The sequence below is a fragment of the Capsaspora owczarzaki genome, assembly GCF_000151315.2.
Source record: "Capsaspora owczarzaki ATCC 30864 unplaced genomic scaffold supercont2.2, whole genome shotgun sequence".
Classification (NCBI taxonomy): Eukaryota; class Filasterea; order Ministeriida; family Capsasporidae; genus Capsaspora; species Capsaspora owczarzaki.
The window spans coordinates 2118469-2133341 of NW_011887293.1; the positions used below are offsets into that span (position 1 = coordinate 2118469).

The following is a 14873-nucleotide window of genomic DNA, read 5'->3' on the forward strand; positions in this document are numbered from 1 at the left end:
AACGATGACGACGATGATGATGATGACGCAGATGACGATGAAGATCGCTGCCGGAGCGGGAAGGACGGCAGTGGAGAGAGCGGCGATGAACTTTCACCCCAGAGCGAGCCACCCGACCAGCGATGCGGACGTGGATGAGCAGCGGCAACGACAGAGGCAGAAACCGCGCCGTGCTGGTGAGCAGACGGGATAAAAGTTCCTGTAGATGTTGCAGAGACCTGGGTAGTGCGCCCAGAAGCAATGGACGAGCTGGACAAGGACAAGGACAAGCTTGACTGCGAGGCCGAGGCAATCGAGGCAGTGGTCGAGGACGAAAGAGCTGACAAAGAGGACGCTGCAGAAGAGGAAGTGACGAGCGACGACGACGACGACGACGACGACAACGACGACGACAACGACGAGGAGGAAGAAGGTAACAACGAGCAATCCACTGTAACTTGTTGGTCGTGCTGCTGCTGCGGTTCGCAAGGGACAGGCAGTGGCTCTGCAGGGATGGCCGTTAACGTCATTGGATTATGTTTGGGGAGAGCGAAAAACCAAAAACCGAAGGGAGACCCCGAATCGAGGAAGGAGGCGGGAAACAGACAAAAAAAAAACAGACAACAACCAAAAACCAATGAAGAAACGAAGAGTGAGCAAGTGAAACAACCAATGAAACAACATCAAAAATAAGCAGATCGGAACATCCAAAAAAGAAATTGCGTTTTGTTTTGGTTGGTTGGCTGGTTGGTTGGCTGGCTGGTTGGGAGGGAAGACAACAAGGACGAAAAGGGTGGATGAAAAGGGTGGCTGAACAAAGTACAAAAAAAGAGAGTAGGTGTTGAGGAGGAAACCCAGACTGCTAAGAAGAAACAAAAAAAAACTGAGAGAGACAGACTACGAAAAAAAAAAAGCGACACATGCAGGGAGGGAGAGGGAGGGAGAGAGCAAGCAGGAGGAGGAACAGCATTCGTCACCGCCCCTTGAAGCGTCCCGAGCCCAGGAAAGGTGGCAGAAGAAAGGCAGAAGAAAAGAAGGGGGGGGGGATACTGTGCAGCCACGTGTCCCCAAGTACACTTCACATCAGTGAGAGAAACGTACTGGAGAACAAAAAAATAAGGGGAAGAAGAAGAAGAAATAAGGGCAAGCTGGATAGAATGGCTTGGTTGTGTGGGGGCGGGAGCTTTGGCGTTTCAAAAAAGAGGCCCCCGCAAGTACGACACTTCTTGCTTCATAGCAACCGTATGAGAGGGTGAAACTAAAAAAGGGGCAAGGAAGAGAAGGGTTGGGGGGGGGGGAGCGAGCGAGAAGAAGGGTTGGGGTTCCAAAATCACTCAAGTCGCTTCCAGTCACTCCCTCTCGCCTCTGCAAGAGCGTGACAAGTGGGTTTGTCAGCCTGGTGAGCGACGAGTGACGGGTCTGTTGTGCATGACGGTTGTGCTCGTGATGATGACCTCGCATAGCTGATCAACCGCAACCGCAGACCCGCCCATTTGCAATGTTGTATGAGCGAGGATTTTGCGCAGAGAGAGAGAGAAAGAGAGAGAAGGAGGGAGAGGAAGGGAGGCCGAGATGAGGGTTGCAAAAGAAGACCGCACAAGCACGACTTGCAAGCCGGAGCAGCACACGCAGTGGGAACAGTGGGAGCATGAGACGCATCCGAAGACAAGAAAATAAAAATAAAAATAAAAATAAAAAAAACAGTTGTATTGCTTTCCATTTGTATTGATTTTTTTTTTTTTTTTTTTTTTGTTGCTGGCGATTATTAGTTTGTATTTTTCCATCGGAGCTTTTGATGTCGCTCGCTGCTATCTCGCTTCGGTGCCTTGCTGCTCGGGTGGCAGAGTCACCGAAAAGTGACACGGACGCGACTTTATCAGACCCTCGAGCACACCAGCGCGCGCTCTTGCGTTTGTGTCGAAAGCAATACGGCACACACACACACACAAAAAAAAAAAAAAAAAAAAAGCACGCTTTTGGATGAGAAAAGGGGAACCCGAGCGCGTTGGGCCCCGCTTCCGCCCCTGGCTTCGGGAGGGCCTGCATGCCTCAGTCTGGCCCTTGCGTTGCGTCGTCGCGTTGTCCCAGCCACAGCCGGAGCCAAGCGCAATCCCCGCCGACGCACAAGGCACTGTTTTTTTTTTTTTTTTTTTAATGCTCTTGTCTCTAGGACGCACCCCCCGGTACTCTTTGCCCGAGCGGGGTGCTGCCTGAGCTGCTTCCTGGAGACCCGGCAGCCCCCGTGGTCGCAGACACAGAGACAATAGGAGCAGCACGCCTCGGCTCAACGGCTGTCGTCGCTGCAGCCAGAAACAAAATCACATTCAAAAACGTTACCTTGCAGAAAAAAAAAATAAAATAAAATAAAATAGTCACCGAAAAAATAAACAATGAAAAAAAAAAAAAACTGAGCCAAAAACCGACGTTTGTTTGTTGCCATCATGCGCGGAGAGGGATCAAGCGTCACACTGTCGCTAGGAGCAGGGGCGAAAAAATCACCGCTGGAGGGGTGGTCTGGAGATGTCGTCTTCAATGCCGCCAATCATAGCCAAAACTCTTTGGCCGATCAAATCCTCATAAAGTTTCACATTGAAAGTTGTCGCAAAAACATCACAAAAACACACTACACACTACATCGCAATATAGCCACGCAACAAAGACACGCACACACAAAAAAAACGAGAAACAAAGCGACTCGAGGACAATGCTAGAACGCGTCCCGCTCAAACCAATTGCCACCCGCGGGCTTGCATCTTTTGGACTCGTTGAGTCAGGTCGCCCAACGGCTTGAAGGCTCGCATGCACCTCGATCGAATGTGTTGGACAATGCCATCGACTGTGGCGCCTGCAGGTTGACCCGGGTACTTCAGCTCGATCTGAGCCGTCTGCTCATCGACTTTGACAACCCTCAGGTTGTTCACGTCAAAATCAATCCGAGGATCCCTTTGAGCAAAGGCGAGCGCATCGACAAGCTCGATTTGGCATTCGCCCTGGCCGTCAATCGTGGGTAAGCGAATGGAGAGAACCACGGGGTTTGAGCTTGCTGTCCTCAGGTCCCCAAGCTTGTTAGCCTGAGCAAATCGAGCAATCAAGTCGCGGCCTGCTTGCAATGTCAGTGTTTGGTCCTTTGGCAAGCCGACATCAAGATCCATTTCGCTATGAACGCCTTGCCCATAGATGAAATCGCGCAGAAACCCGCCGTAGACCCACATCTTCGTGCGGTGCGTAATCCAATGAGCTAGCAACATGAGGGTGCCTGCTTGGCCTTGGCCAAAAGCCTTTTCAATTTCTGCACGCGTGGTCGCCGCGTTCAAAAGTGCTTGTAAACGGCGCGACTCTGCCGAAGTGGCAGCAGGTGATTGGGGCGCCGCCGCTGCCAGGAGAGCCGAGCCGTCACCCATGCCAAGCAGCTCCTTCAGCTGTGGAATAGCGTAGTCTTTCAGGCCCGCCTGAACAATGAGGGACACGGAGCGTGCGACGCGGTCTCCGAGAATCACGGTCGTTTTGCCAAACTGATCGCTTAGCTTCGTCTGCACGGGAACACCGTTGTCGGGAGTGGGGAAGCCGTTTTTCATGAAGTGAGAATGGATGACAGCGTCATTCACATCGGGAATGTCGCATTTGATCAGTTGTGCGACGGCGACTGCCTCCTTGACTTGCTGCACGATTTTCTGCTGCTCGGCTTGAGGACAGGAGACGGACACTGAAATCTTTCGCAAGTCCTTGTCGTCGTGTTTGGTCTTGAACACTGACATTGGGAACTGCTGCTTAAGGACTTGAATGTTGGCCGTGACCGAGTGGGCAACAGCTTTGCAGATGGACTTGAGAACCTTGTCCACATTGTAGCCGTGTGGCAGATCAATGGTAAATAGCTGAACGAACGAGACGCGCTGGACTGTTGCCAGGGACTTCTGGAACTTGACAAAGTCGTTGGGCGTGAATGACGCCTGGGCTGCTTCCAGAAGCATGTTCGAGTCGACGAGCGTCACGCAGTTCACAAAGTCCTGATCCTGAGACCCTCGCGACCGGGTCTGGTAGATGAGCAAGGGCGCACTCGTGCCCTTGGGAACTGTGGTCGACGGATGAACACGTACGTTCGTGGGGTTGGTGCTAATGCCATCCTGGAGATAGTAGCCGTCTTTGAGGGTTGAGCTGATCGCTGCCGCTGCGTGGTTGACAAGCGATCGGCACAGCACTCGCTTGACAATGGTCTGCATGTCTGCATCTTCTGGCGGATAATTGATCGGGATGCGGGCCGATCGCATGTCCTCGTGCAGCCGGATGAGCGTGTCATGAGCAACCATCAAGGTTTTCTCATTCAGCCCTTGCGACCGGCACCAGCGTTCCGATTTGATGGTGTCTCGCCCACCGGCGCTGTGCACGTTTTCAGACCAGGTCGAAAAGATGTGCAGATAGGTGAGATGGTCGCCATGGCCGCCAGCATCGTTAAACCAGTCGGCCTTTTTCTGCAACCCCTCGTCGCTTCGCTCAAACAGTGGATGCTGCTCGACCGCTCGAGTCATGGCAAACACAATGGCCATCAGCCCAGAGCACTCAAACTCTTGGCTAGCGGCCATGACGACACATTTGGCCTGTGCCATTGGAAGCTGCAATCGACGAACAGCGTGACCAAGCGCGGTGATTGTCTTGCCATGGTCCACGGAGCCCTCCTCAATGCAGCCCATCTTGAACAGCTGCTTCTCTGCACTCTGAAGACGTGCAACGGGCATGTCAGGAAGATTGTCGTCCATCGGGTCAATACCGGCGTTGAGCATGCTGAGGTAGAAGGAATCCAGATTTTGCTTGTGGATCTTGGCAACAGTGTACTCTGGCATGGCGTCAAACTCTTCCCTGGTGAACATGCAGTAGCAGCGACCAGGACTAGTGCGGCCAGCACGGCCTCGGCGCTGCATGTGCGAGGCCTTGGAAATCCAGTCGACAGCGGAGGTGGTGCAATCGCGATCCACATCGTACGAGACATCCAGCTCGCGGCCAGTCTCCACGACCGCGGTAATGTTGGAAAGAGTGATGCCGGCTTCTGCAAAGTTGGTCCCGAAGCAAATCATTCTCTTCTCGGCGTTTCGAGGCTTCTTGTCGAAATCAGACACTTCGTCCTTGATCGCATCGCTGACCTTCGCGTGCAACGGAAGAATGACAGCCTGTGGATCGTGCTGCAAAAGTCCCTTCATGTGTTCGACGGCGTCTATGACATCACGGGCGGTCGGCAAAAACACCAGGACGTTTCCAACTTGCTCGGCATTGTACACACGCACAACTTGGTGACACAAGTTGAGCAGGGCACCAGTGGCACGTGGATCCCAGCCAGCATCGGTCATGAACTCGACCGTAACGGGGAAGGTAACACCAGGAACGTCCAATACGGGGCAGACAGACTTTGTCAGCTGCCTCACATTCGACGCAAACTGCTGCACGTCAATCGTGGCACTCATGATGACGAGCTTGAAATCCTTCCGATCCGCGACAGCTTGGCACAACTGGGGCAGCAGCAGATCGGCGTCTGGGTTGCGCTCATGAGCCTCGTCCAAGACGACCGTTCGCCATTTGGAGAAGCGTTTATCCGCACTGCTGATTGCTCGGAAAAAGCCGTACGTCATGAAGCAAATGCGCGTTTCCGGTCCCATTTTGACCGAGTCGCTCACTGCCATGCCAACCTCTTGGCCAACTCGACAGCCGCGTAGTTTGGAGACATACTTGGCCATGCCTGCTGCAATCGACCTGCGGGGCACCAAGACCGCAACCGTGGCGGTCGGGTCTTGCATAAAGTGCAGCTCATCGTACAGCCACTGCGGGGCCTGGACTGTCTTGCCGGTACCCGTGCCACCCTTGAGAATCAACGTTTGGTTTGCTCGAATCGTGTTGATGAACTCTTCCTTGTGGGCGTACATGGGCAATGCAAGCTTGAACTGCTGCAATTCCAACCTGAACAGCCGGGTCAGCTTGCCAGCCAGCTGAGGATCCGCAGCCAATCGCCCCAAAAACCCTGTGCAGCATTTTGCAAAATACTTGAGCATTTCCAGCTTGGCTTTGGCCTGGTGCCATAACTGGATGCGCATTGCTTCTTTGATGTCGCGGTCGGCCTCAAGCTTCCGATGCATTTCCTTTCGTTCGTCATCCAAAGATGCAACAGTCGGGTCATCTCCAAAGTCAATGACATAGTCCACGCGAACAGAGTCGGCGTGAAACAGGATTCGCCATTGGCTCTGGGCAATGTGAACACTTTGGCAAGGCGGACTCATGCCTGCCAGCGATGCAGCAGTGGTGGACGAATCCGCACTTGGTGAAGCGTTGCCCGGCGCAACGGTGCACACACAGACTGAGCCCGTGCCTCGCGCATAACCTGCTGGTGTGCTTGGCTCCTCAGACGAGTAGAAACCCCGCCCGTACGCGGTGCCATTCGCGCTGCCAGCCAAGTCGATGCGCGGCCCAGTTCTTGCGATTGCGTTGGCATTTGCAATGACGCTGGTACCGTGCATAACACGGACTTCTTGAAGGGGGTTGCTCGGAAGAGAGCGGCGATACGCCTGATACCGGCGGTCGCGAGCAGGCACGCTGACCTTCTTAATGCGACGAACAGAACCGGTGGTAAGGCGCGCAACCTCTTGATATTCGGCAGAGTTAGGATCTAGCACCGTCAACTCTGACGGTTTGAGCGTTGAAATGTCAGGTACAGGAGGCAAGGGCCGCTGATGGTCGTCCCGCTCCTGCTGAAACTTTCGCTCAATGTCTCGCAGCCCATCACGCGCCTTGTCAATCTCGCTCTTGAGTGATTCTATGAGGTTTTCGTTGACGCGTGATGATTCAGGAGCCGCGTTGCCAGATGCAGCTCCGGAAACATTGGGGCGCTCGGTTGCGCGAGACGAGGTCGGTGCTGGACCTGCGGAAGCCGCGTGAGAAGCAGCTGATGAGGGGGCAGGCGCAGTTGATGAGGACGACGAGAACGCAGCTGATGAGGACGACGAGAAATTTGACGACGAAGCGCCAACACCAGGAGCAGCCGGTCCAGAGCTGGAAAACTTGTTGCTCTTGTACTTTGGAATCGACAAGCCAAAGGACTGGGAGTCGTTGTCGACAGGTTCGGCGGAGTCATTCGAAGCAGCAGTTCCGATGAGTTTCTGAAATGCGCCCTTGACGACGCCCTTTACAGTGTCAACAATGCCCAAAGAGCTCTTGCCCATCACAGGGTTTGAATCCCTGTCGAGGTCGTCAGCGTCATCATAGTCGTTGAACGCATTGGGATCATGACTGCTAGACTCGTAGTTTGCGACATGGGCCATAGAGAAGCCGCCCGAAGAAGAGGAAGGATCTGGTGCAAACTGCTCGTGGCGATGCTCGGCCGCGGCGTGTGGCGCGGCATGTTGCTGCCTATCAGCCCACTCCTGCAGCGGCTTGACAGCAAGCACAACCCGAAGGAAGGTGCTGATTCTCATTGACGAATGATCATTCGACATTTCGGTGAAGAGCAAGTGAAGAGGCAGCCAATTGAGCCGCGACATTTCCGTGAGCGACGAGGCCGCCATGAAGCTGCGGTTGCGATACCATGTTGCGTGGCGCTTTGGCAAATCGTAGCTCGCTTGGTAAAGGTTGGGAATGCTGTTTGCGTCCACGAGGTAGAGCGCATACTTGCCGTCGGCAATCCAAACAACCGAGGGCTCGCTAGAACTGCGGATTCGGTGCTCGAGAGACTGGATGAGCTGGCGTGGCAACAGCTGGGATGTTTCTTCATGGAACTCGCGGACTGCGTTTCGGATGGGCTCCTCCTTAAAGTCGCGTTTGCCGCCTAGAGGCACCAGCTCGTGAGTTGTACCATCTGTGCCCAGCAAGATTTCAAGTATGCCGTTTGGTGTTCGGCGGTACAGGAAGATTCCAGCCGCCTTGCACATGGCAGCTTCTCTGGGTTCGAGTCGCGCGGCGAGGTAGCTTCGCACTGGCACGGCACCACCACCACCTCGACCGCCCATCGGGTTTGGCGTCGCGTGGGTCTTGGGCTCACGAGCTGCGGCTGATGCACCTGCGGGTTCGTCTCGATCGATTGAAGTGGGCTCCAGGCGTGGCTTGATGGAAAGAGCCCCCTCGCAATTGAACGCCGCGTGTTTCCAGCAGGACAAGTGAGACAGCTCGAACAAAACACAAGTGATAACCCTGAGCGCAGTCGGACGGTTTTGGGCAAATTCGAGATACGCCTGAATCGCACAATTGGCGGCCCGATCAGGGGGGTAGCCGTAAGCGCCGCAAGAAATGGCAGGGATGGCAATGGACATGCATCCCAAATCGTCAGCCAGGTGCAGAGCTCGGAGAATGGCGGATTTCAGCAGCTCGGCCGCACGTGGTTGCATGGATGGGTCGTGCAGATTTGGTCCAACAGCATGAATGACATGACTGGCACCGAGACGAGGGGAGAACGGCCCAAGTGTCAGCACTGCATCGCCAGGCGGGCAGCGCACTCCTTGCTCATTGAGAGGAATGTTGATTTGACAAGAGCGCAGGAGTTCTGGACCAGCAGCTTCGTGAATCACACCATTCAATCCTCCGAGAGCAGTGAGCTGTGGGTTGGCAGCATTAACCACAACATCACCCACCCACTTGGTAATATCGCCACGTTGGATGACTACGCTGACGAGTGGATTGCTGGTCACGGTGAACTGCAACGCGTCTGGCGGGATAACAGGGCTGATTCCCATTGAAGCTGAGACGTGCGCTCCGGTAGCAGGAGAAGCGGCGGCGGGGTGAGCAAACGAGGACGGCGCGGCTGCTGCTGGCAGGGGGGCTGATCGTTCTGGCGGGCGCATGTTCACCTGGCTGCTCCAGGAGCCTGCGTGGCCCGACGGGTCATGATGCAAAGGAGGCAAGTGGGGCGACCAAGCCGAAGCTCTCAGGAACTTGGCCAGCGACCCCCGTCGATCTGTAGTCTTGCTGGCCCGCCGAGTAGCCTGCACCGTGAGGATGAGTGGCATGGTGGGCGAAAGAATCGAAAGGTGCGGGCATCGGCATGTAGGACGACTGGGTCGCAACAGGAGCAGCCGTGCTAGAGGCAATGGGAGTGGCGAACGGATTGTTGGAGGCGACGAGAGTGGCGAACGGATTCTGGGAGGCGTCGGGAGTGGCGAACGGGTTGTGGGAGGCGACGACGGGAGTGGCGAATGGATTGGCCTGAAGCTGGGGGTTGGAGGAAGCCGCAGGCGGAGCGAACGCGTGATGAGGAGCAGGAGCAGCAGAAGGAGCAGGCTGAGGAACCGAGGTCGGCGCAGGAGAAAGTGCAGCAGCAGCAGCAGCAGCAGCAGCAGCAGAAGGAGGAGGGTGGCTCTGAGTCGTCTTCGGAACGGCGCGGGCAGCAATTTGGTGGGTTGGCCGAGACACACGCATTCCGACATCGTCAAACCACAGCTGCGAATTCAACTGCTGGAGAGCGGCCGTAGCATCGGCGTCGGACGGAAACAAGACGGTGCAGACTGCGCTCTCGAGCGAGGCCGAAATGGCAGCAGACACAGCAAATTGGGAACCGAGGCTGTCTCGCATGCAGGCGAGGACGTCGTCCGCCGACTTGCCTGCTGGGACGGGCCTGACGATCAGTGCCGCTGGAGGCTGAGGGACAGAGTGCAGCACGACGCGTGCACCCACATCGCCAATCCACAGCTGGGAGCGGAGTGACGCAAGCGCAGCTCGAGCGTGATCCTGAGAGGGAAATTCGACAATGCACGACGGGCGGTCGAGCGTGGCAGCCAACGCCGTGGCCCCGAGCTCGCCCAGGCTCTCCTTCATGGCTGCAAGAACATCCTCTGCCGAGCACTCGACAGGAACAGGCTTGACGAGCAGCGCGCCGGTCGACAACACGGTCATTTTTCGTGATTGTTGTTGGTTTTTGGTTTTTGGTTTTTGGTTGTTTTTTTCTTGTTTTTTTTTTTTTTTTTTTCTTTTTTCTTTTCGTTGTTGTTTAGCTGCATTCGAATCGACAAACAAACACACAAAAACAGCCAAACGAGTGAGCACAAGACGCAGCGAGATGCGACAACGAACCGAGATAGATAGAGATAGATAGAGATAGAGAGATAGAGAGATACATACACAGTGTCTATGTTGATGTGAGTGATGGAGTGGGCTGGTGTGCGGCACGGGGGAACAGAGACAGCAAAAAGGGTTGAGAATGAAAAAAAAAAAAATGGAGGACTGCTCTGGGGTTTCTGAATCCATTCGACCTCGTTGGGTCTTGTCTCCTTCCCGTTTTCACTGCCCTTTTCCCCCGCCATTCATTCTGCTGCTTGCGTTCTCGATTGCTGGCTTTTTCAATGCTGTTCTTGTCATCGACTTTTCGTGCTTGGCTCTGACGATGATGAAACGCTTTGTTTATGCTGTTTTCCGAGCAGATTTTTTTTTTGTTTGTTTGTTTCCATGGTTTTGGCTGTCTGGCTTGCTTGGTCTGCCACTATCTGCTCAGGGCATCACGGGTCTCTCCCCCTCTTTCCTCCAGACAACGGGGGCAGTCGTGCCAGCAGGACTCACACAGCGGTCGCCCAGTCCAACAGCGGTCGCGCCAAGTCTCGAACAGCAGGCACTCATCGTTTCGTCTTTCGCACGGAACCCATTGCGCAAAGTCAAGCACGCATGCCACGCCAAATGCATATACCAAAGATGATGCACACGAGGCTTGAAACCAGTCACAGGCGAGTGAGAGGGCAAAGAGAAGCGCGCTGAACAGCAGCTGCAAGCTCAATCTTAGCTGCTCCGCAACAATGACGTAGACGTGTGGAGTTTAAACTGTAGCAATTGTGCATTGCGCATAGATACAAGGATAATAAAACACAAGAGCAAATACACGAGCGTAAATTCTTTTGAAAAAAACAACCAAACAATCTCACAGAACAGCCATCCGAGCCTTCATCGCAACTCTCCAAAGCCTGACTTGGAGGGAAGCCCGAACGAATGCGCATCAACATGGTAGCGATCGTTGCTGCCGTTCCCAAACTGCGAATGCGCACCAGCAGGATGCGCTGTGCGGTACTGAGGCAGGACGCTGGACCCGCCAAAGAAGCCTCGTCGCGAGCGCCGAACAATGGCCCGCGCAACCAACACACAGATGCCCAAAGTGGCAAGCACCGTGCCGGTGAACAGCATGGGGTAGACGTACCAGTAGAGCGACATCAGGTGAAGCACGTACTGGACTTGGGTTTTCAGCTTGAGCTTGGATTGACCGCGCACGCGATCGGTGAAGCTGATGGGAATTTCTTGGATGCGCTGAGCATGGCTCTTAATCATCAGCTCGAGGCCAATCTTGAAACCCATTGGGTTGACATTCTGGGCGCCGAGCCACATGCGACGACGCAGGGCAATAAACCCGCTCATTGGGTCACTGACGCTCACCAGTGGTCGTGCAAGCATCGTGGCGCCTGCACTGATCAATCGACGCAGCAGCGGCCAGTCCTGCAAAAAAAATGAAGTCGTTGGCGGCGGCGGGGGGGGGGGACGCAAGTTAGGCACAAATTTTATCGCACTCGTCGCCAAACTCCCGGGAATCCCCATCACGCGTTCGTGTGCAAACCTTAATCGAGCCACCATCGGCATAGCGTGAGCCGATAGTAAAATCGCTGACGCCCTGAATGATCGGCTCGACGAGTTCTGCGAGAGACTCTGGCGGGTGCGAAAGATCGGCGTCCATGACCTGGAATGGAGCAAAATAGTGATTCGAAACGAAAAAAAGGAATGAGTGTATGGCGAACATCAGCCAAGCCGACACCGCTGTCCTGGCACACTGGGAAATAACCAACACGCAACACTGCTGCTGAACGTACAACGAGCACGGGATGTTCGGCCTCTTGAAACCCACGCAGCACCGCCGAACTGAGCCCGCGCTCATGCTCACGCACCACAATTCGCATATTGTATGTTTTAGCAAGAGTTTCGACAGCTTCAACAGAGCCGTCTTGCGAATTGTCGTCGACCACAATCAACTCTGCGTCCAGATTGGATTTGGCGCAAGCGGCAAACACTCGTTCTGCGAGCGGTGGCAAGTTTTCTGCTTCCTTGTACGTTGGTACGATAATCGAGATCTGATGCACGGAGGAGTTGAGTGAGCATTTGCATTGATCATTCGCATAGAGTTGTTGTTGTTATTCCATGCGAAATATTCGGTGCTTTACCCTGCGCTCGGTCGGTTTGTGCATGTCTCGGAAATCGTCCATTCCGCGCGGCGAAGTGAACGACGTGATGACGACAAACAGAATGAGCACCATGATTGCCGCGACCAGCACATAAGCAAGTCCGGTCTGTTCACGGGTCCATCATACGTCGATCAAACCAGATTCCAACAAGCATTGCGCAGCCAGGTGAGTCAACCCGAGTTTCTTTCAATGCCCGTTCGGCTCTTTCAATTGCATTTGGCTTCGTGGTTTGGCTTCACTTTGGGAGAGTGAAACGCGCGCCAGATCGCTTCTCCACAAAGGTAAGAACATGACGTGGCAGCAAACTGAACTGCGAAAACGCGTTCCGTCGTTGCTTCATTCAGTCGTGCAGCGCAATCCAAGCGAGCAATCCAACACCGCCGCCCTCCATCGCACTGCAGCAGCAGCAGCACCGCCACGTTGCAAACCGCTGTGATGTGATGGGGGGCGGTGGGTTGGGCTCGTGGCTCGTGGCTCGTGGCGCGTTGGGGGGAAGGCCGTTTGTGTAGGAAGCAACGCTCGTCGACGCGGCTTCCCACATACACGCACAGCAGGTCAACGGCACTCACAGGCTGGCCGTGCTGCAGTAGAAACTCGCGATATTGCTTCTGCAATCGCTTCTTCAGCCGGAAGGCGAGGCCAGAGAACGCGTCCGACGTGCCGCTGCCAACCGCCGGGCTCGAAGGAGGCGGCGGCATTGAGAAGCACAAAATCTGAGAAATGAAGGACTGAGATGAGAGGGGCGGGGGGAAAACAAATTATTTGACGATGGATTGAGGATTGCAGAAACTGGATTTCATCATTGGTTCCTGTTTCTGAGCTTTGTTGCTGTAGTCTATTCTTTTTTCTTTTTTATTGTTTTTGTTTATTTTGGCGGGAACGTTTCTCAGACTCGGATTTCCACGGCAATAATGGATGGCGAGGTCCACGTCGATCCGACACTCTCGTTCGGCTACTATGCACGGCTGGCTCAGCGGTTGCATGAGGCCGCGGCATTGGCATTGAGCAACGGGCAGCGCGACAAGGCGCGAGTGCTGCTGCTGCGCTTCACGACGCTGTGCCTGGAAGGGCTGCCGAGGCACCCAGAGTACCAGAGTCCAAAGCACCGCGACGACAAGCGCAGATTGCTGGCCTTGTGTCGCAACGCCATCACCGTCCTCGAAAAGTTCAAGAGCGAAGCCCTCCAACAAAGTGAAACCGGAACAAGTGGAGGAGCTGGAACGGGAACGACGACGCTTCAGTCATCATCATCATCATCACCCTCTGCCATGCACGATACAAGCTCATCCGAAGCGAGTTTGCTCACACACTCAACCGGGGCAATCGGAGAGGAGTCGGAAGGGCACGAGACAGACAACGCTTGGCCAGTCGAAGTTGCAGCAGCCGAGTTACCAAGCTCGACCGATTCCCCGAGTCAACAAACACAACCAGAGACACCTCAGGAATCGACAGGGACGCCTGAAACCGAGCATGGAGTGATAGCAAGTCGTCATCAAAGGGGCCCGCCCGGTCGCGTGCGGTTGTTGCGGCGTGACAGCGACTTTGAAATAATTCTCGGAGCAGGCCACGGGAATGGGAGTGGCGAGATTGGCGCAGGCACGTTCGGCAAGGTCTACAAGGTGCGAGACTGCCAGACAGACACCGTTTGTGTCATGAAACGCATTCCTTATTCATCACCGTCCGACGTTCAAGCCATCACTCGAGAAACCATGCTGTTGCGGAAACTCGTCCACCCTAACATTGTGGCGTATCGAACACTGTTTGCGTCCCAGAGAGTACCTGAAAGCATGTGCCTTGTGATGGAGTACTGCAATGGCGGCGATTTGCAAGCTTGGATGGAGCAGTACGTCTGCCGGCCGGACGTCACGCTGCATCCTGCCACCACTCCGACGCTTCCTGAAGCGGTCTTGCTGCATTGGATGGAACAACTGGCGAGAGCCCTTGCATTCGTTCACGCGTCGGGAATCTTGCACCGCGACCTCAAGCCAAGCAACTTTCTCCTCGTGACCCCTGCATCGCCTTTAGAAGACTACTTTACGCAACACTATCCCCACACCCTGCCTTCCTTGAAGCCGTCTGCTGGTGGCCGCCGGGACGATCATCCGCCCTCAGATGATGCTACCTCACCCGAAGCTGCTTATATGCCATCCCACCCCGAGTTTCACTTGCCCCGCGAGTTTCTAAGTTCCGGGTCGCCCTTCCCACCCATCATCAAGCTGGGTGATTTTGGTCTGGGGTACGAGCTCGGCCCATCACGCGAGTTTGCGTCCACTCGAGCTGGAACCGTCATCTATTGGCCACCCGAGATTATGGCTGCTCAAGCCTCCAGCAAGGCGTCTGAGGTCTACTCGTTCGGCGCCATCTTTATCGAGCTCGCCCTTGCCCCTGGCATGGTCGCCACCTCTCTCCTTCTGCCAAAGGATCTAGCCCTGCACTTGGCACGACTCCGTGCATTGTACTCTGAAGCCTTCGCGGACGCTTTGGTCGACATGATCAATTTTGCTCCAGAAGATCGACCCTCCTTTAACGAAACTGTTCTTGCGTTGCAGCTCATCCAGCAGTTGAATCTGAAAGGCGTGTGATCAAGTATTGCAGTTAACTCGGTGTGACGATGACAAGGTCGCTTTTTGATACAAGTGTAGATTAACATGAAAATATAACAATGGTTGGAAATCAGAATGCAGCAAATCAAAACTAGTGTACAAGGATGGAGGAGGAGGAGAA

At 54.7% G+C, this 14873-nt stretch overlaps 5 protein-coding genes across 5 annotated transcripts; 1 reads left to right on the top strand and 4 right to left on the bottom strand.

Annotated features, from left to right (window-relative positions):
• Positions 1-2: 2 nt before the first annotated feature.
• CAOG_08550 (hypothetical protein) lies at positions 3-635 on the bottom strand (the record flags this gene model as incomplete). The annotated part of the gene is made up of 1 exon (XM_011271830.1): positions 3-635. A coding segment is annotated over one exon (633 nt), but the record flags the coding sequence as incomplete, so codon positions are not given.
• A 1915-nt stretch (positions 636-2550) lies between these two features.
• CAOG_01842 (hypothetical protein) lies at positions 2551-8678 on the bottom strand (the record flags this gene model as incomplete). Its single annotated transcript, XM_004364653.2, has 1 exon — positions 2551-8678. The coding sequence occupies one exon, from the start codon at positions 8676-8678 to the stop codon at positions 2703-2705; it is 5976 nt and encodes a 1991-aa protein (XP_004364710.1). The 3' UTR covers positions 2551-2702.
• Positions 8679-8826: 148 nt separating this feature from the next.
• Positions 8827-9913, bottom strand: CAOG_01843 (hypothetical protein; the record flags this gene model as incomplete). Its single annotated transcript, XM_004364654.2, has 1 exon — positions 8827-9913. Exon 1 carries the CDS (start codon positions 9832-9834, stop codon positions 8827-8829), a length of 1008 nt encoding a protein of 335 aa, XP_004364711.1. The 5' UTR covers positions 9835-9913.
• Positions 9914-10770: 857 nt separating this feature from the next.
• On the bottom strand, positions 10771-12871 carry CAOG_01844 (dolichol-phosphate mannosyltransferase). Its single transcript, XM_004364655.2, has 5 exons — positions 12719-12871; positions 12129-12254; positions 11781-12038; positions 11531-11650; positions 10771-11412 (listed from the first exon to the last, which is right to left on the bottom strand). The coding sequence occupies exons 1-5, from the start codon at positions 12845-12847 to the stop codon at positions 10870-10872; spliced, it is 1176 nt and encodes a 391-aa protein (XP_004364712.2). The 5' UTR covers positions 12848-12871; the 3' UTR covers positions 10771-10869.
• Positions 12872-12998: 127 nt separating this feature from the next.
• CAOG_01845 (hypothetical protein) lies at positions 12999-14820 on the top strand. The gene has a single exon (XM_004364656.2). The coding sequence runs from the start codon at positions 13061-13063 to the stop codon at positions 14729-14731; it is 1671 nt and encodes a 556-aa protein (XP_004364713.1). The 5' UTR covers positions 12999-13060; the 3' UTR covers positions 14732-14820.
• The last annotated feature ends 53 nt before the right edge of the window (positions 14821-14873 follow it).